At 35.4% G+C, this 24090-nt stretch overlaps 3 protein-coding genes across 3 annotated transcripts; all 3 read right to left on the reverse strand.

The window, feature by feature from the left end:
- Window positions 1-2020: 2020 nt before the first annotated feature.
- On the reverse strand, window positions 2021-3956 carry LOC122593632 (WD repeat-containing protein 76-like). The gene is made up of 3 exons (XM_043766058.1): window positions 3870-3956; window positions 2879-3434; window positions 2021-2518 (listed from the first exon to the last, which is right to left on the reverse strand). The coding sequence occupies exons 1-3, from the start codon at window positions 3911-3913 to the stop codon at window positions 2150-2152; spliced, it is 969 nt and encodes a 322-aa protein (XP_043621993.1). The 5' UTR covers window positions 3914-3956; the 3' UTR covers window positions 2021-2149.
- A 6539-nt stretch (window positions 3957-10495) lies between these two features.
- LOC122593589 (60S ribosomal protein L39-1) lies at window positions 10496-11914 on the reverse strand. The gene is made up of 3 exons (XM_043766018.1): window positions 11808-11914; window positions 10850-10953; window positions 10496-10757 (listed from the first exon to the last, which is right to left on the reverse strand). The coding sequence occupies exons 1-3, from the start codon at window positions 11808-11810 to the stop codon at window positions 10709-10711; spliced, it is 156 nt and encodes a 51-aa protein (XP_043621953.1). The 5' UTR covers window positions 11811-11914; the 3' UTR covers window positions 10496-10708.
- Window positions 11915-15618: 3704 nt separating this feature from the next.
- On the reverse strand, window positions 15619-16913 carry LOC122590483 (class V chitinase CHIT5b-like). Its single transcript, XM_043762686.1, has 2 exons — window positions 15794-16913; window positions 15619-15684 (listed from the first exon to the last, which is right to left on the reverse strand). Exons 1-2 carry the CDS (start codon window positions 16911-16913, stop codon window positions 15662-15664), a joined length of 1143 nt encoding a protein of 380 aa, XP_043618621.1. The 3' UTR covers window positions 15619-15661.
- Window positions 16914-24090: the final 7177 nt, after the last annotated feature.

Here is a 24090-nt window from a genome sequence, read left to right on the forward strand (position 1 = left end):
TCAACTTTTACTGTAATAAAAGGTCAGAGGTATAAAAAAGTGAACTTCAATAAAAGATCTTTAAAAAAAAGGTAATGGAGGGAACCTTAGCCCCGGTACCACAATTGGATACTCATCGACTCACTCCGTATGAGTCATATGATGCTGGTACAAACCTCCATCCTAATCCTCACATAATCTGGGCACCCCGAAGTATCGAACCCGCGTATTTAAACTTCACATGTGGATCTAGGCTTCATTGGTAACGGAAACCTTCAAGGAATTATTTTTTATGCCAAGCGGGGATCGAACCTGAGACCTTAAGGTCATCAAGTGATTTCCTTACTAGGTCATCAATAAAAGATCTTTGTTGACTCAAAACATAGAGAAGCTTACTTGAATTTAGAAGACCATATGCATATCTGATCGTTATGGTTTATCATGAATTGATCATCATAATTTGCCCCGGTTAGCACTCCAATCTTAACATCAAAACTAGATGAAAAAATTACAAAAGAGAAACAATTCAGGTACATCAGCTTTAAATGTGTAAGATCAGATTACAAGCTCTTTAAAGCAATGAAATGGCGTCGACATGTTATGATTGACATATCTTTCTGCTCAGTGTCATGAAACTATGTCCTAATTCACCTACTGATTTCAACTTTAAATCCAGTTGGCCGCTCAAAATTCGTATTACACTTAGTTATGTCAATAAGGTAACAGTAGAAAGATCATACCTACAAAGTTAAGAAATTATTCGGCTGACAAACATTTCAATGTTCCCCTCAACGTCAATGCTGCATGGGCACCATGAGGGAAACCTGCCCTAGTCATTTCCCCTCAACGTCAATGCTGCATGGGCACCATGAGGGAAACCTCCCCAAGTCATTATGATGACTTTAGAATATCAATGCTGACAATAGGACATATATATGCCTCAAGATCTCCTACTCCAGAGAAAGATATAGATACACATTCAATAGCACCGGCATCAAGCTATGCTGTTTGGCATCAGCTATTGGCCTAGGTGTATGGTCAAGCTGGGTTCGGATCCAAACGGGTCACGTGGCACACACCTTTTGTCTATTTTTTTTTTTTTTCTCTTTTTATATAAAAATAATGTGCTATGAAAGTGATTATAAAAACTTAATGAGATAATGATCTTTTTGATTACAAAAGGAGGCGATAAAATGTAAGCATAAAAATAATCATAAGGCAAAGCTTGACACTTTTGCTCTTTGGTTAGCTTTTTTCATCACACTAATTGGCCCTCTTTCATATAAACGCATTAAAATTGCTACATACGAACTAAAACTTAACCACTGCAACAGACGGTCTAGAATGTTTACTGTAAAATATAAGCATTCACATGGTTAACAGCCAAAACATCCATAAAAACTACAAAAGGCGGGTACTGTACCTTGTTATAGCAAGATGACTTCCTGAAGGAGAGAAGTAGGCAGAATGTACTGCCCATAATCACATGGATCGCGGTACGATACGGTACGCGGAACGAAAACTGGTACGTGATTCGTTGTACCATATTCGGTACGTAAATTTGGTACAAAACATATAACTTACGGTTTTGTAAATGAAAATTATAAATTTAGACATAAATATTTAAAGTTTTTATGAATTTACTTATTAACTTTGTAAGTTACATGTGCAATTTTAGACTAAATTTATAGTAAATATTATTGAAAATTTAAAGTTAAAGGATTAAAGGTGGACAAAAACAAAATAACTTAAAAAATCATGTCTAGTTTATTATTTTATCATTTATGTTAGTATGTACTTTCTGTTTCCCACGTTCCCTTTACCCCTTCTTCTGTCTTTCTCTCTCTCTCTCACGGACTCCCTATTATTCCCCTTTTCGTTTTCTTAAAAACCCACCACCCACCACCGCCGAACATCACCACTGACTACCTCCGGCACCACATCAACATCATCATCCGCCACCACTGCTGGTCAAGAAAGGAGAAATATGGCAACAATCGACTAGATCTTCATCAATTTGATCTTTTTCAGGTTGTTGACCGGCGTTGACCGGGTACGCTTACATGAACGTTCTGGATCGCGTTTCGCCTTCGTCCGGGACTATTTCGTACCGCGTTTCGGTACGGAGTGTACCGTACGAAAAACTCAGCTACGTTCCCATTTCCTGTGACTATGGTACCGCCCTCTCACAAGTAATCATCTTAAGAGAGTTAGGCTTGCTCTTACCAAGTTTTCTCAAATCCCAAATGCAAACAGTTCTATCTGTTGAACTGGTAACCATCATATTAACATTTTCTGAATTAAAATCGATCGTATTAATTCTAGCCTCATGCAGCTCCCAAGAAAATGATGTCTTCCCGGACCTCTCATCCCAACTACGAACTACTCCAGGACCCTCCCCAATATACAAGGAGTTAACATAGTCAAGTCGTTGAGACATAGAAACTATTTCATGACCATCACTGGAGTATACCAGATCAAACATCTCTTTTTCTATATCTAATGAGCGTACTTGGCCATTGTAACAGCTTGTAATTATCTGCATCAAGCAACATAAATATGCATCAAAACTAAAACCAGACACTATAATCTGAATACAAAAGGTTAGTCCCCTAAGGTTTTAGCAGCTATGCAAGTATTACACTTCATATTGCAAGTATTAGAGAATCTTGTTCCAGTCCATTCTTGTATTAACAAATGATCTATAACTTTATATATCAAAAGGGGCTAACATTTTGGTTTATGGAACAGAGGGAGTACGCCATGCCAAGGTTATGATATTCAGTTCATAATAACATTTATTAGAATAAAAAATAGCTTTCAAAAATACAAAATAAACAGTAGTTAAAATATTCAAGATGATATTAAGTAAACTTAAGGCACAATGTGTCAAATGTACCTTGTTCAATGAAAATGGTTGAATAATGATTGCTGAAACAGGCGCCCGATGAAGATGATACGTGTAAATCCCATCACCATCCTTATCTTCTGAATCCACATTCCAAAACCCTACATCTCCAAGTTTATTCCCCACAGCAACAATACTCATATCAGCTGAAGGAAAGAACTTAACACTCAATATGCTATTTGGCACAACACGAGCAACATTCTCCGGTACCAACACCATCGTATTGAAATCAATTGAAGCCATAACCCGAAACTTCTTCCCACAATCACCATATTTTAATCCAAACTCCTTACGAACACTCAAAATCTTACTGACAAGTGCCTCATCCGATTTAGAACTACAACTTGCATCTCTCATACTAAACGCAATCAAATCTTGTGGAGATTCCTTAGGAATAACATGTGATTTTAGGTTTTGTAACTTCTTCGGTGGATCAGTAACATCATCAGGTGCTATTCCTTGGGTTCTTAAAGATCTACGACTTCCGATTGGAGTTTCGGATATCACTTTCTTCTCTGAACTAACATTGGATGATTTAGTCGTTCCCCTGTTCAAATTAACACATATATTCATTTATTCAGCACATTCATAACTAAATGTGTAGGGACAGTTACAGCGTGAAGTGGGTTAAACTGTGAAGTGTGCGAAGCACTAATAAATAGCTTAACCATTACTAATATACATCTTCATGAAGATGGTGTGAGTGATCCATGATGGGAGTGATAGGTGATACTGTGATAGTGGTGATCTTTGGTACGGCTCTGCCCCTAAGTATGAACTTCGGGCTTAGTAACTAAGATCTATGTTAGTAACTACTGACATACATCTTAGTAACTAAGATGTATGTTGGTAATAATTAAACTATTTAGTAGTGCTTTGCGCACTTCGCATAGTAACCCTTATTGTATAACATATATATATACTCATAAATATACATATACATATGAATATATGATAAGAAAGAAAGGGAGAGTGAAATAACCTGGGCCGCCCGTGCCCCCAAATTTTGGGTGCGATGATACACATTCACACAAAAATGCCGCGTCCTATGAATGAGGAGATGAGTGTCTTACACCCTAAAGATGTTAGGGCCCATTTTTTTCATCAAATGTATTCAGTGGCTGAATGTATAAATATGTTTGTATGTATTAAGTAAAAAATAAATAATTGATGGTTATTTTTGTTTATTAAGTCAAAATAGAAACATGAAATTTGACTGAATATATAAATTTGTGAACATTAATTATACATCATTTTTCCATAGTCAAACTTAAAGTTAAAGACTTATTTTAGACCATTCTTGGTTACAGACCGTCCATAGAACTTAACACCCTAGCCCTTTGTTTTGTCATCACATTTAACCTATACAACTTTAATAATACACAATATATACATAATTACATATACAAAAGAGGCATAAGGATAAGTTACTATATATACATATACAGGTGATAAGAGAAAGAGAGGGGAAATGAAAAACCTGGGGCGTCCGCGCCACCGTTCGAGGGGGACGGAGGCAACAAGTTCGGAAAGTTTGGATTTGATGTTGAGAGAAGCGAGCAGTTGCTCATTGCGTTTGATGTTTTCGAGTCGTTTCTGTTCGTATTCCGTTGCTTTCTTAGTCTTCGTCATTTTTTTACTTCCAAACAAAGAGAACTGATGAAATGGGGAAGAAGGGCGGCGGAAATTAGGGGGAAATAGCGGGAAAAAACTATTCGGGTTCCAGCCCAACCGGGTCAAGTTTTTCCATCTTTATTCGGTTATTTTAGCGGAAAATTTTATTAATTTAGTTTCAATTCGCCCCTGTTATTTGTGTCGAGCTTTAAAAATCGAGATCATCTAGATTTATTACTTTTTTCTTTTTTTGCTAATATTAGATGGGATTAAAATGGAAAAAGTGATTTTAGAGTAAACACACGCGTCTCTCATAGAAATTGGTCCCATTTCTTTTAAATGGAAAGTGGAATTATTACTTTATTAGCCTTGTACCGCGCTACGTTTCGGGGCATAAGAAAAGAAAACCTTGGTTAAGTAGTGGTATTGTGTTATTACATGAATGTATGATTCAACTCAAGTGTTTTTTAGTCTGACTGAAAGTGCAAACCGTCATTGTTGTTTTAGAGTGAACAGTTTTTATGTTAATTGATTATTAAATTCAGTAACACATGTGTTTTTTTTTATACTATGTGAGCAACTTCAGGGAAGGGAAAGAACACACGTAAGGTTTTTTTTATTAAGGGAATTTTTGGAATTTCAAGAATAAAGTGTTTGATGGTAGTTTAGATTAAAAGGGTAAATTAGATATTTTAAAGGTAGAGTGTTAAATTTTGAGAGAGTAGTTTGTTTATATAAACGAGAGTAAGTACCCGCGCGTTGCGGCGGTGAGATGATAGGTCATAGAGTGTGATAGCCAAATGTCTTAGTCGTACGGGCTCCGCCCTCGAATTTAAAAATTCGTCGAAGTATATCGAATAACATCTCTAATGAAAGAGCATGAAATTTTAAAAACACCCATATAATTTTTATAATTTATCGATGTACGGTTTATGAGATAAAAGATTTTGAACGAAATGGAGGAATAAATGATTTATGGATGAGAGAGAAAAAAATGATTGCTTGAGATTTGATGAGAAAGAAATGGTGTTTGGTAATATATAAATGATAGAATGGGCATTTTGGAAAAGTAAATATTGAATTGAAAGTTGAAACCCTATATGGTTTATAATATAGTATAGATAGTATAGATATAGATATAGATTAGAGATAGTGATAGATACTTGGGATAGAAAAGTGAAGGGTTCAGAAAATAAATATTTTCAAAAATAATCATGAGGCTTGAGGCTGAAAGCCACGAAATTTGATTACTTTAGAAAAAAAAACCCAATTTTTGGTCCTTTTTACAATGATTTTGGAATGAACACAGGCCCGACAGAATCGGGGCTTATCCGAAGCTTGGAAAGACTTACGAATTAGATAATGTTTGATACGCTTAAAACATAGGTCTAAAATGTATTTAATAAGGAATGAATGACCTATCGCAAAATTAGTGTTAAAGATTACGAAACAGAAAATGTGTAATTTATTTGTCTAACAATTTAATGAATTAGAGTTTTAGACATATTTTTAGAAGGCATATCCATCATGACTCTTACAAATTTTGTTGGTGGTTTCAGATTTTACTTTCTTCACAGGTTTGTTTAAATATATCAGCATAGATTTACCAAATGAACATATAGATATACCAAATGAACATATACATCACCATACATGGAACGTGTTTCGAATAATTAAGATCAATACAAATACATAGTATAATATGACAGACACTAAATAATATAATAGAAAAGAGTAAGATATGGGCAACATCTTTTGGCGTGTACATTTGAAGAAGCCCAAAAGGCTTGTGCATCAATACGCTTATACACATTGTTAGCGTATTGTACATCATGTACTACAGTAAGTTTTATTAATCGAAACGGCCTTATATCATAAGTTTGTTTGTTTTAAGCCTTGTAAAAGCTTCAATGAGTTTGATTCAATACAAATAAACTGTCATTTAGTGGCACACAAAAAGTGTCACTAAATGTAAAAGAAGTGCCACTAAAAGTCAATTTAAGATGCAATGGCATACAAAAAAAGTGTCACTACAGGCGGTGCCACTAAAGCCTTTTTGTGGCACTTTGTCACTAAAGCCTTTTTGTGGCACTTTTTGCTTGTGCCGCTGCAACCTTATATGTTTATTGTGGCACTTTTTTCTATGTCATTGTTAACAAAATTCACTTTTGTGGCATATGTATTGTGTCACTAAAACTGCCAATGAATTTCAAGAAATTATGCTAATTTTTGGTTTAGCTAAAGTAATTTGTCATTCATACTTATAATTAATTGTAATATAATAACAGAAGGAACATACGAAACAACACAAAGTATTATTAGTTCATTACCATAAATTGGAATAAAATTCAATTGTCTATTGATATTGTTCTAGGAAGTACATACATTTGGAAATGAATTTAGCTAAATACAATACAAAATTATACACAGAATTGATGCTTCAGAAGCTATCATAATAAATGCATTCTACTTCTCATCTGCATTGTCCATACCTGCTTGTTCTCGCCATCACTTACACTTGTAAATTCCAGTTAACTCTGCACATATTGTAACAGTTAATTCTTGAGATTCTAGGTAATATCACAAAGCATGAAAATATCATCATTTATATACCGCGCTATCTGATGAAAATTTAAAGCTTCAAGGATGATATTTAAGCAAATAAAGTACCCTGCAGTGCTTTATCTATAACCCATAAACAATCCATTGATTTTCACTTATAGCTAAAATAACAACTTTAACAGTAATCGATTGATTTTCACACCTAAAACAATTTGACTACAAGATAACATTCACCATTAATAAATTGAACTCAACAGCTAATAACCCAAAAAATTTCCAAAAACAATATATAAATTTATAAATCAAAATAATGAAAAAACCTGAAATTAGAATCTTGGTTAATGTCATCTCGTTCTTTCTCTCGTTCAACCTGTGAAACCCGATTCCTTGGACGATTATTTGCAATCAACATCACTGATAAGAATTGATATAATAGTATTAGAATAAAAAATCAGTCCTGGAAAAGCCTAACAAACATAAATATTCATAGATTAATTATGACTATATTATATATAGCTAGGATATTTATAGAAAATTGTAAAAAATAATAGAAGGACCTGACATAATAATGAATTAAGAAAAAATGAGAATGCATAAAAACGCGAATTAATTCCCTGAACCGTTGTTTCAAATCAATTAAAAAAAAAAACATTAGTTACCTACTTATTTGATGTTGTTTGAACCCTTAAGGATTTGTTATCATTGCTAAATGGATAAGAACCCATTTATATCTTCGAAATACATCTCAAATTAGAGGGACTCATGGTGGAGAGATTTAAAGTGTAATTTAGGAAAGATATCTGAACTAGAGGGGAAATGAAATAGACTAAAGTTTAGAGATTCTGTATTTTAAAAAAGGAATACCAAAAATTTCAAAAGACATTTGGGAGGGACTTCACCCGCCTAAAATTTTGAGGGCCAAAATCATTTTCTTCACCAACACAGACACAATTGGAAAATCAAAAGTTAATTAAATATATTTAATGATATAAGTTTATATATGTGACACAAAATCTAGTTATTTATGATGACTTGCTATATTTTGTTACCAAATACTATGTACATTAATGGCATAAGTTGTAAAGTGCCACTAATATTCTCTTTCTATAGTGGCATAAAAGTTAAGTGCCATTAAAATCTTTTCTATAATGGCACATAAGGTATTTGTCACTAAAAAATGTGCCGCATTTTATTTGTAGTGATTGGATTGTATTGTAACATTCAGATTTACAATAAGTATGTTCAAAAGAGAGAGGGAAACCATAAATCAGAAACTTTGGATTTAATGTTGAGGAAAACCAACACGACACCGTTTGGTTTAATGTTTTTGGGGCGTTTACACACGTACTCTATGAGGGAACATTTAAGGGTATACCGTTTACGAATGGTGGTCTTTGCATTTGACATTTGTATTTTGTAATACCCATGTAACAAGTCACTATGTAACATGAGGGTTTTACACAAACCAATGGATACCACCAGGGTGATGGGTTGGAGTATACGACGAAGCTTGTTAGCGGATACTCTCGTTTTCATGGGTAGAAATGTAGAATAGAACTCTGAGGTATGGCTGCTGGATGAAAGATATGTGCACCTGCCGCCTACAATATAACATAACATTGGAGAAACCAACATACCTAAAACGAGATAACATTTCACAAACAATTGTGCATATAGCTCGTTTGTAGAGTAAACAAGCAAACATGAACAAGATCAATTGTGCCCTTAGTAATAAAAGGCAATATTCCGTTAGTTAAAACAGGCGTGAAAGACGTATCCGCTGTGAACATGATACAAACTACAAAGTACATAATACGCACATCAATACGCACCAATTAATAGGCTTTCACAATGACGTTACCTGCTGCATATTGATGAGAAATCAATACCCTATATCATACGAACATGATACAAAGCACATAGATCGGCTCACTGGCATCCATCAAAACGTGGTGTGTAATACTCTTCGCCGACTACTAAATAAATTATAGAGAAATTGTCACAAATTGTCCCTGTGTTTTGCTCGATTCGCATTTTCGTCCCTGTGCTTTTTTTTTTGTCACTAGATGTCCCTGTACTTTTCAATTTCATTGTTAGTTGTCCCTGCCATTAACGACCGTCACTTTTACTCCGTTAAACCCCTCATGTGCATTGCACATGAGGGTATTTTGGTCCATTTTATAACTACATGGACTACTTGTGATAAAAGATTTATAATATAATAGTTAATTATATACAACATATATATTAGAACTCTACAGACATTCATTCCACAACCCCCACCATTAGCTAACCACAGTAACCACCATTCTTTCTCTCCTTTTCCGATTTCCGATCACCCATACCGTCGGACCACCATTCATTCTACAGTCCTCTTCTAAGCAACAAAGGGCAACCACCAAATCAATCGCGCGCTCTCTCTCTCTTTCTCCCTTCTCTCTCCCGCGATTTCAAGAATTCATGCTACCGGAAAAAAGTCACCGGAAAACGCAATTTCAAGATTTCTTCCGCGATTCTTTGACTTAGAACTAGAGGTTAGTACCAAAGCGCCCAGAAGCGACTTTCGCACAAACCCTAGCCAAAAAGAACCTCAATCTAACCTTTGCCGGTAAAGTCAACATCTCGCCTGAAAACCCATGAAATGAAGGATTGGAAAAAACCTTACATACATCGCTGCTCAGCGTCATCTTTTTCTTATTCTTGCGATGTATGTGCTGGGTAGTTGATAGTACCGACGGTGGTAGTAACTTAGGCAAAGTTCATGTGACGGGTGTTTCAAATTGAAGGTAAGTATCTATTAAATGGGTGGTAAAATTATAGTGTCATGAATTTTTGGTTGTGATGCTTTCAGTACATGTATCCACAATTTTGTTCTTATAGATATTTAGTAGCTCATCTTATTATGATGAAATTATATGCATTGCGTTATGCTTTTTGAAGTGAATGACACATCTTTTAATTCATTACACTTTTCTTAGTTTTATGTTATTGATATCCATTTGGCATTAATGATCACAAATCACAATAGATATGGAAATTTGATGTTCACTTTCGTTGTTATTGAAAAGGGCGTGATATTGGTATTTAAGAATATAGTGTGTTTGATAATAATGGGTTAAAGATGATAGATTAATTTTGTTAATATTCCGGAAAAATAATTGATTTTATAATTTTCCTAAGATCTAATAGATAGATAGTGTTATGTTCTTGAAGCTGACATTGATGATGAAGATGATAATTGATAGTGGGAAAGATTAGGTTGAAAAGACCAATATACCTTCATGTGAAATGCACATGAGGGGTTTCCAGAAGTAAAATTGACGGTTGTTAGTAACAGGGACAACTGGCAATGAAATTGAAAAGTTCAGGGACATCTAGTGACAAAAAAAAGTACAAGGACGAAAATGCGAATCGAATAAACCACAGGGACGATTTGTGACAATTTCTCTAAATTATATTTGATCACTACATCAACAACATAATGAAAACATCATCCAAACTTTTAAGTAGCACATGAAATGCATATCTAATTGGAAAAGAGGAAGCCAGAGTCAGACAACACAAAAATCCACTAACTTAAGCTAATACAATAGTAGAACATAAAGCTTCAAATCTTGGTTGGATTTGACAAACTGCAACAGCATCTCAGAATCCAAGCTTGGTTCTGCGCCAGTGCCTGCGCTTGGCGTTGTACCTGAAATCGATTAGAATAATAATTAGGTTTAACATATTGGATTTGCCATAACAATGTCAGTAAAAAATAGATATATGCAAGCTTTTCCCAACCGGATGGTATTGTCAGTCCTCAAGCGAATCCAGTGAGGAATGGGCCTGTTTTGCCTCATCTTCTTCCCCAGCTTCTTCTTGATCATGAAAGTCTTGTGTGATGGCTGCAAACAAATATAATCATAAGCTTAAATGAATCAAACAACCAGATAAAACATTGTTTAAGCAAAATGTTCAACTATTAGTCAAATGAATCCTTTCAATAGTAAAGAAGATGGCTATCTTAACCAGACAAATATATTCGCAATTTTTGCCAAAAAAAGGGTTAATTTCCTAGAAATCCTAGGCAACTTGTGATTTGCCCCTCTTAGGCCATTCTTTTTGTTACCAAAAAGACGACATTATAGTAAAAGGCCTAGAAGCCAGAAGGATATCAAAAAGGTTCAACGGCCCAGATGAGACATAACAAAAGGTCCATAGATTTCTAAGCAATTAACCCAAAATAATGACTTCAGTTTAAAAAACTGAGTTGAATGAGAATCTAAAATTCACTAAAAGGGATAGCAAAGAATGCTAACTAAAACCCAAAATACTCGGTCAACTTGCAGATGAAAAACATCAAAAACACAATTAAAAGTTGATAAAAACTCCTTAAAACTAAAGTGTTAAAACAAAATGATAAACAAATGTAAAGACACAGAATATTTTTTTGGTGGCCTAAAAAACAATTACAGTACAATATACTACAATAGCACAATACACATTTTAAAGGCACTTCACTCCTATTGAAAGTCTTTGGGTATCAAACCACCAATTTTAGAACCCATTCCCATCTATACACAAAATCCAAACACATAGTGATTTCAAATAATCATAAACCAAACACCCCCTAATCCTTAAAGATAAGGACCAACAGGTATAATTAGAAATAAATAAATATAATCAATAAGAATCATTTAACAGATATAAGAGTAGATAAGGGAACAAAAAATGAAAAACTGGAGAAACGCAAGATTACCATGGCGTGAGATCGGCAGGCAGCTTTGTCCTTTGTTTTCTGGTCTCACGAGCAAAAGAGAAGGTTGGTATATGTAGCTAGGGTTTTTTATGTAATGTGAAATGGACATGAGGCCCGTTAAAAGATATATGGGCTAATTTTGAAAAAAATGTCCCCTAATTGGGTTATGGGTCCAGCTTCAGTCTAGAAAAATAAAATAAATTAAAAAACTGAAATGACTATAAGTGTTTCAATTTTTTTTTTTTATTTTTTTTTTAAAGATATAAGTTAATCACGAATGTCGGAATGTTTTTAGTCTTAAATGAGTCGGTGTTAGAGAGTTCACTCCTAGAATGGATTCCTAGTTTAAACTAGAAACTTATGTTACATAGACTCTACCCAAGACTTGAATAGAAAAGCTTATTGTAGTCTACAATAAGTGGAAATTAAATACCTCCAAATATGCATAGGGGGGGATTAGAGTGTTTAACTTCAATAAAGTTAGGCTTATTATGTTGTTTTGATATGAACAAGAGACTTATCTATAAAGTTATGTCAAAACTTTAAGTTGCAAATTTATGTTTAGTTAGGCAAGTGAAAGGTACTGCTCTAGTGGATATCCTAGTGATTTATATGAATCACATGCGTAACTCATTTGGTTCGAAGATATACCTTCCAACTGTGCTCGTCGTTTGTGAGCGACAAGCGTCACTTAAGTGACATGTTGGCACGCCTTGATCGTTGAACCTAGAGATATAACAAAATTCATTTGGAACTTGTTAAGGTTAATTTTAACATAAATAACTTTACCACATAAACCTTTAAACATTTTTTACTTTCGACTTTGCGTGTTGTAGACCTCTAGATTACGCCCAATTTGCTTGTGGAATGCTTTGTCTACGATTCGCTGATAGGTTGCTCCTGCGTTTTTTAGTCCAAATGGCATCTTTGTGTAACAGAATGTTCCTTTGCTTGTATGAAAGGATGTCTCTTCTTCGTCCTCCTTGGCCATTTGTATTTGATGATATCCTTTATAGGCATCTAGGAAACACTTCCACTTGTGTTCTGCTAAAGATTCGACTTTCCAATCTATTTCTGGTAACAGGTAACAGTCTTTTGGGCATGCCTTATTTATATCTGTAAAATCTACGCACATTCTCCAGCCCCCGTCTCCCTTTTTTACCATTACTGGAAATGCGATCCACGTAGGATACGTGGCTTCTCTTATGATTCCTGCTTTTACTAGTTCATCTACTTCTTTACATGTTGCCTCATCTCTATCGTTTAATAGACTTCTTTTATTTTGTCGTACGGGTCCATACTTTTCCGTTCATTCAACCTGTGCTCCTTAACAAAGGTCTGTTCCCCCAGGGTGAGTACCCTGGGGACCCCCGTCATATCTGCATATTCTCATGCGAATATGTCGATGTTTTGTTGTAATAGTTTTTGTAGTTTCTTTTTGAAATTTTCTGGCAGCCCTTTCCCTATGGTAATTAGTTGATCAGGAAAGGCTGGGTTCACGAGTACCTTGTCATTGTCTTGAGTTTGATCGTTCTGGCTGGGTGCCTTCGTTTCTTCTGGTTCCTCCTTTGACTTTTTGACTTCGCTAATTTGCTTTGTCTGATCGTAGCTTGATTTTATCATTCCCACGCCTGATTTCGTTTGGAACAATACCATGGCGTGGACTGTGGAAGGTACCATCTCCATCCGTTGAATTGCTGGTCTTCCCAGGAGAAGGTTGTATGGTGAGGGTGCTCGTACTACAATGAAATCTAGGGTTTCTGTTCGTTGAAACGGAGGGTTCCCAGAGTGACATCAAGATCTATTTCTCCTAGGGGCCACACACGGTTTCCGGCGAATCCTGCGAGTGGGCCTGTGGAGTTTGTCATTCTTGCCTTTATCGCTTCTGGTAATTGCAGGAAGCAATGTTCATATATAATGTCGCATTCGCTTCCATTATCGATATATACTCTTAGTACCGAAATATCGATTATTTGTGCTTGTATTATTAGTGGATCTTTGCTAGCTTTTTTGTTTCCCAAAGCGGGAAAACATAGATCTCTTGATGGGATTTGTGAGTCTTCTGGATCTTTCCGTTTCGCGCTTGCTTTACTAGTTTTTGCACCGACATACATTATTGGGATTTGAGTATCGTAACAGGGAATCTGAACGCTCTTGTTTGATTTTTGAGAAATTTCCGGGTTAGACACCTTTTTTGGTGTAGATTATGGTGATGAGTAGCGGTTGTCCGGTGGATGGCGCCAACTGTTTGTACAACCATTTAGGTTAAGGGGTCTGAGATGTTTTGATGGATTGAACGACGATTCTCTGTTGGTAGAAGTTTTTCTTCCTTGTACGCCGGTTTGAATGTGTTTAGATCCCTTTTGAGTTTTTCCGGAGATCTTGTGTGTTTTACCCGTGGTGATGATGATCACTTAGGGTTTTTTCTGTGATGAGTGTATGTCTTATGATTTAGGGTTTTCCCCTTTTTATAGTAGTTTTTCATGGAGAGTAAGTCTCCATACGTGTTTCTTATCTTTGGCAACGATTTCCTTTATTTAAGGAAGCAATATGGTCATATCCTTTTTATGTTTATCTTCTTTAATCCGGGCTGCGTAATACCCTGGGTAGCTTCTTAGCATTCTCAGGGTAAGGCTTTATCCTGGGTGACGGTGGATACACCATTAGGGAGTTACAAAAGTATATGCTTTTTACTTTTTTTAGGAGGTTTTTAATGTACATAAACGCACCTTCATGTAGAGCTTGTAAAGGGGTGGTTTGTAAAAGTATATATACATGTTCTTCGGCCATATTATGAGTTCAATGTTACCATCCTAGCTACATCGTTCAAGTATAAGATTGCTTGGTAGTTTATAAGCCTGAGTTCAATGTCCCATCCTACTTTGAACTAATTTTTGGGAGTAAATTCTGCACTTAGCTTATGACTTGATGCAAGCCTATTGTGGAATGAGTTCGTATCAATTAATATCAGAGCCAATCCTACCTCTCGAGTTTGTATCAATTGATATGAGAGCCAACCTTACCTCTCGAGGTTCCAGCACTCATAGTCGTGACTTGGACCTAAAAGAAAGAAGGGTGCCAATCGTGACCAACATAGCCGCGACCAACGAGAGTGTTGGCTCTTCAAAGGGTGGGGTATCGTTACGATTCCACATCGACCAAGTATGAAATTGATTGGTAATTTATTTAATTATCCTCTCATTTTTTGATAGTATGTTTTACGCCTAACTTATGACTTGATGCGAGCCTACGGGATGAGTTCGTATCATTCGAGTACTATATTAAGTATTTACATTCTCCGTGCATAATATATATAGCAATCTTTGTAACAAAATTGTTTTGAAAAAGAAAAAAGAAAAAAAAAACTATAAAACACATTGTTACATCATAAAACCATTACATTTCTCACTTTTACAAACTATAAAACATATGAGAAAGCAACATGTATAAAGAAAAATAGAATGGAGTTATCTTAATTATATATCTATAGATCGACACAAATAAAAAGTTGCTCAAAACAATTTCACTCAATTAAGTTTTCTTTTCTAGTCAATCATCAAATAGTAGCTAATTTGAGATTTCTTAACTAGTGCCTTAAGAATATACCATGCATAAAAATATAATTAATGGATCAAAAAACTTTTTGAAAATCGGAAAATGCAATATTATAAAAGTTTGCTGATACATTTTCATTTTTCGAAATTTTTTTTGATGAATGTACGTATTACACCCCTATGTATGTTTTTTAAGGCACAAGTTAAAAGATCTCATATTTCATAAATATAGCCTACAACTAAAACAAAAGACATGCACTATTCCATTAATTCGAAGCTCTTGATTTTGAATGTGGGTTTTCATTGAGTCCAAGTCTTCGAAGCTGCAAAAAAAGCACATTATTACATTATACATGGTATATGTTTTATGTCTTGATTATAATTCAAGTAACAAATTCGAATCCAGATTAATGTTGAACTAAAAATATATACCTTGTCGAGAGATTTTCCACTCATGATCACCATTGACGGCCCAAAAAAAGTATCCACCGATTTCAAGTTCTCGGGCATATGCCACTTTCATTTCTGTCGATCTAACATCATCATATCCGATCCATGAGGTACCCGCGACAGAATAAGTAGACACCGTCGAGATGTCAAATACCACGATTGCGTTGTTTTGAATATTGAACTTTTCGACATCAACATAAGGCATTTGTCCTTCAATCCCGGGTCCAACATCCACGGCTGGAGCCCCGATACCATATACATTTGGGTCCTTTAGTTGCCAAGTCCGACCATATAATGGCAAACCCATAACTAACTTGTCTTTATGGATCTTTGCTTTGATCCATGCTTGTAGCCCATAACTTGTGCTAATGTTGCTATGTGGATCATATAATGCGGCTTGGGCCCCCGTTGCAGTTTTGTCCCATGACCCACGATAGTCATAGCACATTGCATTTATCCAATCAAGATTTTTATTTATTGAAGTCACTGGATACTTACGATATACGTCGTCTAGGGTTACTACCGGGTTGTAGTATGTGGCCGCGGAAAGAAGAATTTGAGGCTTACATGTTTCCTTAGCCTCTTTCTTGACCGCGGCTCTCCACTCGTGAAGCAAGCGGCGTAGGTTAACCATATCGACCGGGGTTTGAGGGAATTCCCAATCTAGGTCAAGTCCATCAAACTCAAACTTGCGCGCTACTTCTATAGTAGAAAGGATGAAACTCTTTCTTGACTCGTGGCTCATGGCCATACGCGAAAAGATCTTTGGACCTTCGGCGGCACCTCCAATGGAAAGCATTGTCTTGACAGCCGGTTTCTTTTTGTGAAGGGTTGTAGTGAAGTTTTTGAGTGACAAAGCGATTGGATAATCGATTTCGAATTTAAATGTGATGTTACTAGGAGAAAGAAAAGCATAATAAACATGAGTGAAAAGAGTGGTGTCAATTGCGGATGGAGGAAAATTTGTGGTCCATGAAGGCCAATAAGCCCCTTTGTTTGGGCCAACTGAAGAATGCATAGAGTTCATTGAAGTAGTGCCAAAACTACAAATGGAGAGACTCAAAATCACAAGGATAGTAGTAGGAACTTTGAGGAATTCCATTATGTTGTCTCCGGGAATACATTTCATTGGCTAAGAGACGTCCTTATAAATAGTTGAAAAGGAGTTGTTGAGGCTTAAAATATATAATGATTATCAAGTTAAACATATTGTTTAAACAAGAAACGGCATGAAACATTTTTAAAAATTAAGACTAGTGGGTTCAAAATTATGATAAATACGTCTCTGAATTTACTCCTCAAAAGACACTTTACCAAGTGGACTAATATTAACGTTAATAATTATTTGATTCTCACCGGCGGTAAACTAAGTATTTTGTAACTTGGCTATATGTCAAGAAACTAAGACAAGATTAAAATTAAAAGAACTTTTAAGAATGGGACGACTACTTTAAAATATTCATCATTCTTATAATATAAATCATCACTTATGAAAAGAAATCAAGTATAAAGATACTAGATGTAATAGAATACGTACGTAAGTTTTGGATGGAGGTGTTTAACTTGATCACTAATGTAGATTCTAAGAACTAAACTAAAAAGGAAATTGTCACAATATTTATCAACTTCGCTGAACTTTTCTCTTTACCAATTCAATGTGTGTAAAGTCTGTATTAGATCTAAAAAAGAAAAGTATTTAGTAAATAGTATATCTTTGATCGTATGATAACTAGCACTGTGTTATCATTTAATCATTCAATTAGTATTGTATATGCGTAATACGGTAGAGCTAAAGGGACGTGATCAGTTATTTCTTGGAACGACACATTAATCTTAGATCATTGATGACGTTTTGATCCAAGAGATGAGATTTATCCCTAAGGACTACACATATTACAAGAACCATGTAGAACACAATTCTACAAACGCACGTTCTCCATTTTTTTTTTACAGTCAGAAAAAATGTCTTAACACCTCTTAAAATTGATGTGTTTATTCTGAGTTCGAATCCTAATAATGTCCTGAAAAGTTTGTTATTCCATGTCTTGAATAAGTATAACATTACAAAGACCTGTTTTCGAAATATTTTTGACAAGATTTGAATTCGTGACTCTCAAAATAAAAGAAAATATTCAGACTAATGGAACAATATCCCAATGGCTAAGTGGTCTCATTAGCTTACAATATTTTTTCTTTTCATGAAACTTTTTGTCGTAATTTATCTTGTTTTAAATGATTGGCTCTATGTGGTCGACTTGTTTAAAGAAGTCGTCGTAGTCATTAACTACAGAACTACTTTAAAAAGAAAAAGAAAAGAGTTACTATCTTCAATTTCTTTTTAATATTATGAAAGTACAACACATTTTCAATTAAAGTTAATTGATGATTAAATATATATATATAGAAGTTTAAGCTTTGATTTCCTGAGGAAGGCCGGCAATGATTGAAAGTGTCAAATATTAGTTGTATTGAATATTCTTGCTCAAAGATTTAAGATGGTTTATGAATATGAAAACGACAAAAATATATATATATATATATATATGGACACATAAGAATAGTCTTAAAATAAGAATGGTGAGAACACTTAAAAAACATCATTTGATGCATTAAAAATTTATAAAACTAACATAGTGCTTAACTAATTGTCATTATTTAAGTGTTTAACAACACATTGATCCGTCAAAATCGAAAAAATCACGTTTTTTGTTTTGTGCATCCATCTTGGATGCATATTAATCAAAATGATGCATAAAAAAAACGTGCTTTTTTCGATTTTGACGGATCATTGTGTTGTTAAACATTTAAATAATGATAATTAGTTAAACACTATGTCAGTTATATGGACTTTTAATGCATCAAAATGATATTTTTTAAGTGTTCTCACCGTTCTTATTTTAAGACTGTTCTCACTAGAGTGTTAATATATATAACTAAACGATTATTGTGGTGGTTGCTTTCACTTTATTTATATAAGTTTTACCTTTGTGACATTTATTCAATTTTTTAAACTGATTTCGCATAAATTTAGTCGTATTCATAAAGGGAAAATTTGCAATAGGTAAATAAATAACAAACAAGTAGAACAAATGAGACTGAATGGAAAGAAAGGTCTAAAACACCAACGAGGGGGGATCAAGGTGTTTGCACATGCACAACACTTGAAGGTACCCGGCCGAGACTCTTATTGACTTGTGTAGATGGTTCCAACTTCCTCAATTTGATGGGTCATGACATTACCCCTACCCAAGTACAAAAAGTCGTTGTCATGGCTTCTCGTTAACAATACTATTAAAATTTAATGTCATCTACTCATCTAGATAGATATACTCATACACACGATTCCCCTTCGACATATCCAGCATTATAAGAGCGACATGTCTGCATGCCTAAAAACCGAATTAAATACAAGGACATAAACAACCAACACGCTACTTGTGTTATTGTCAAGGCCGGATTGCTATGGCAAGTTAATTGGCAACTAGTTAATGTGACCCAACTAGTGTAAATGTTTTGGGGAAATTTTGTTTTGAGGGTTGCTACAAGTGAAAATAAGCCCACTTCCCTTTATTATTATTTGGATAATGATAAAAAGAAAAGCCCAATTTTCATTTAAGTCTTAATGCCCAATGGTGCAAAATAGCTTTTTTAAAATAAAATATATATATTTTCAGTTTTATTTTTAAGGTTTTGCTATATACAAACACTTAATATAAAATTCAGGGATATATTTTTAATATGTAAGGTATAAATTTTTTTATGTATGTTAAATGCAGCTCATTTAGCATTTTACATATTTTTATTAAATAAAAATTTTATATTATTTCTCATTAGTCATCACAAAAGTTGATATAAAAGTATAAAACATTACAATCTTTCCTAGGTGTTGTCTTCTTGAAGAAAAGAATGAGTTTATAGATCGAGTAGAGTAAAAATTGAGTAGGATTAAACCTAATGGTACCTATCTTTCAATTCCTAGTTTCCCCTTTGTTACAAACTTACATAAGGTTAAGAGGGCATAAAATCTTATTGCTTCATATAATAAAAAATAAATGGCTCGAGTCCATCAACTTATAAAGTCACACTAACACAATCGGATAAGTGAGGATTGTGAACAATGCTTTAGTGTGTGCTATAGAACAAGAAGCATTCGACATCGTTTCAGATGAAGATCCAAATTACCAACGATAGCCTTTCATATGAAGATTAATTTACTATCAATTCCCTAAAAATTAAAATAAGATCCAACGTATATAAGCAATTAAATTGCATCTAAAACAATTAATGAAACATAAGATTTTTTTTACCGTGGACTAAAATAAAGTTATTAATTAGCTAATTAATAAAGAAGAGGAGTGATATTTAACCTGTAAAATTAGTTATTTACAGATGATAAACCGTAAAATAGGAAGCATATAAAAAAAAAAAAAAAAAAAAAAAAAAAACACGAAAATAAATATAAAAGTAAACAAAAAATAAATGTTATTACTCTATGTAAAACTAAACACCGTACACTTTATTAAAAAGATAAAGTAAAAAAGCTAGAACTAAAACTTAAAGCGAATGTCAAACTAAAAAAAATAAAATAATAATGTTACTTTATGTAACTAAAGCGATCAATGATTGTGCAACGGGTTTGGACCACCGGGGACAATCCACTTCCCAACTCCGTAACGTGGATCGATCTCAGACCCTTGTGCTGGATGCTGCTGTTGGTGTGCATGAATGAAGGGTGTGAAGTCAAACTTCTTAGTTGATAGCTTCAACTTCCTATGTGACAATGTGTGCGGTGATGGTTCGTAATATGGACCCCCTTGTTGTTCTTCCACGGGTTGAGCCAAGGCCGTTGATGCGGACCAAAAGAGAATTGCGGATAGAGAGAGCTCATAGGATGAGAGTGGTTAGACCTCGTGAGGCTATCATGGTTGCGGAGCAGAAAGTTAATTAAGTGGGTGCGTACGCGTACTATTTAGAAAAATAGAATGTATAGAACCATATATATATATAGGTGTTGGAAATAACAGTATAATAACAATATGTAATTTCTTAAATATATATATATATATATATTACAATACGATTAAATAATGATAAAGGAATTAAACAAGAACAAAATGGAGGAACTAAATAAAAGAGGCAATTTGAAAGCTTCCTGCAAAACAAGAAAATGTAATAACAATAAGTAGAACCGGGCTTGTGTTTGACACAATTCCCTTAAACAGATTCGCCGTCTGTTCACAGGGTACACCGGTTAAAAGCAGCGTACTGCCGGACGTTGAACACTTGCCTGAAAGACGAACGGAGCACAGGGATGGTTGCTGTTTCGTGACCGAAATTGCAGAGAATGTGTGTGTGGTATGAACGAAATGTATGTGTTGTTGTTGTATCTTTCAAGTCCCTGATAGGACCTTATATACACAAAACTGTAACTCCAAATAATTAACTAGCACTAATGGTGAGTTAATTATTTATCAGTTTCATGAGTTACAAAACTGATACTTGTGACATCAGTTTCAGGAGTTTCAAAAGCTTCTTCTAGATCATTTTTGAACGGGTCAAAAACCGGGTCGGGTTTATCTCGGGTCGCAGCAAAAAGGAGCCCCGCACGGGCCCCAGTTTTTCTAGCTGCATTCGTGTCCGCAGGTCGCGCGTACACGCATTGGTTCAGAGAATTTTGACCCAGAAACCCGTTTTCTGCACCCCCCTGCGCGCGGGTAGGAGCCAGAGTAAAACACAACACAAGATCTTGACATAGCTTAGAAACCTCCACTTATAAACTAGTAAAAGTTTATATCCCACACCAATGTGGGACAAAGCTTTTCCAACTCCTACTTATGCACCAAACACACAACTTTGAGACTCGATATCTCATTCACCTTTAACCCAATTTGGATGCATCTTAGTTTGTTACGTAGCCTTGGCCAGAGACTACAAAACCCACTAAACGGTTCGCAATATATGTCACACGACTATATATTTATTGATGTCCAAAGTGGTGGAAAAATGTACTTTTTCCCAACAATCCCCCACATGAATGGAGGTCGATCTCAGAAACAACAGTGTCCAATTCAAATTTCAACAGTTGAATCTTGCATACGAAGGTAGGTGTAACCCTTTGAACCTTTGCTCATGAAACGCACTTAGTCTACTGGCTCTGAGTAGACAGCGATGTCTTTGAACTCGTCTGCCATTTGTGTAGGCGACAATACGCTTCACACAAGACTCTCCCTGACAAAGTCAAGTCCTCATAGTTATGTCCATTATGGTCCTGGACATGCGCCTGGTTCTGCGAGAGCTGTTAAGTATTGTGCCCCCATCAATACCCTAAGAAGCGACCCCACTTCTCTCTCACATAGGTGATTCACCACGTAGGCTACCCGAATCATTAAAAGCCATAGGCTTAACCTTATAACTTGTCACTTTTAGGAATGGACTAGGAAGATTATTATGCCCTATAATAAACTCCCTTGTAACGCGTGGGGTTTTATCAAATCCCCCCACAGTGACCTCGCCAGCTCATACAATTAGGTTTCCTATTGAACTCAGATCTTGGGATCTCCAGTCAGCTGAGTTAGGTTTTCCTTCATATAAGCTTAGCCTTTCATGGGCTTTAGTCCCATTCCCATTGACGACTTCTGAACTAACTCTCTGCTTAAGCCTTTTGTTAGCGGATCCGCGATATTATCCTTTGACTTCACATAGTCAACAGTGATAACTCCTGTAGAGATTAGTTGTCGTACTGTATTATGTCTACGTCTGATATGTCTATTCTTACCATTGTACATTGTGCTATGAGCTCTACGAATTGTCGATTGGCTATCACAATGTATACATATGGCCGACACCGGTCTAGGCCATCTTGGTATATCCTCAATAAACTGACGTAGCCATTCTGCCTCTTCACCCGCTTTATCTAAAGCGATGAACTCTGATTCCATCGTGGATCTAGCAATAACCGTTTGCTTAGACGATTTCCACGATATGGCTGCCCCTCCAAGTGTAAACACATACCCACTTGTTGCTCTGGAATCATTCATGTCAGATATCCAATTTGCATCACAATGTCCTTCAATTACTGCTGGATATCTGCCATAATGCAAGCCATAATCACGAGTGTACCTTAAATACCGAAGTAACCTGATCATACAGTTCCAATGACTTGAACTTGGGTTACTTGTATATCTACTTAGCTTGCTAACAACATATGCCAAGTCTGGTCTTGTACAACTCATCAAATACATTAAGCTGCCAATAATTCTTGAGTACTGTAATTATTCAACTGGCTCTCCTCTGTTCTTCGCAAGATGTTGACTCGTGTCAATAGGAGTCCTTGCTACATTAGAGTCATTTGCATTGAACTTCTCAAGTATTTTGTCCACATAGTGGGACTGACTTAAAACAAGTCCATCATGGGTTCGTGTGATTTGAACCCCTAAAATCACATCTTCTAAACCCATGTCTTTCATGTCAAACCTTGCCTTTAGGAGATCTTTTGTAGACTTTATCATTTTGTCATTACTTCCAGCAATGAGCATATCATCTACATATAGGCACAAGATGACATATCCATCTAGTGTGTCTTTCACATATACACACTTGTCACATTCATTGATCTTGAACCCAGACTCAAGCATGACATTATCGAATTTTTCATGCCATTGTTTGGGAGCTTGTTTTAATCCATACAAAGACTTAACAAGCTTACACACTTTCTTTTCTTGCCCAGGAGCAATAAATCCCTCAGGTTGCTCCATGTAAATCTCTTCCTCAAGATTTCCATTCAAGAAAGCGGTTTTCACATCCATTTGGTGAACTTCCAAATTTCTAATGGCGGCAATGGCAAGTACCAACCTGATCGAGGTTATTCGAGTTACCGGCGAATATGTATCAAAATAATCAAAGTCCTTTCGTTGTTTGTAACCCTTGATCACCAATCTTGCCTTATATTTGTCAATGGAGCCATCTGACTTCAATTTCCTCTTGAAGATCCATCGATAACCTAGTGGATTACATCCCGGAGGAAGATCCACTAGCTCCCAAGTATGGTTTTGTAAAATAGAATCTATTTCACTTTTGATGGCTTCCCTCCATTGAGGCCCTTCTGAGGAAGTTACCGCTTCACGGTAAGTTTGAGGTTCACTTTCCACCACATAAGTGTAGAAATCAGGACCGAAAGACTTTTCTGTCCTAGCTCTTTTGCTTCGTCTAGGCTCAATTTCTTCTTCCTCAGGTTGTTCCAGTTCCTCTGGGACTGGCTTATTAGGTGTCTCATCTTGGAC

This window comes from Erigeron canadensis, chromosome 3, assembly GCF_010389155.1.
Source record: "Erigeron canadensis isolate Cc75 chromosome 3, C_canadensis_v1, whole genome shotgun sequence".
NCBI classification, from domain to species: domain Eukaryota; kingdom Viridiplantae; phylum Streptophyta; class Magnoliopsida; order Asterales; family Asteraceae; genus Erigeron; species Erigeron canadensis.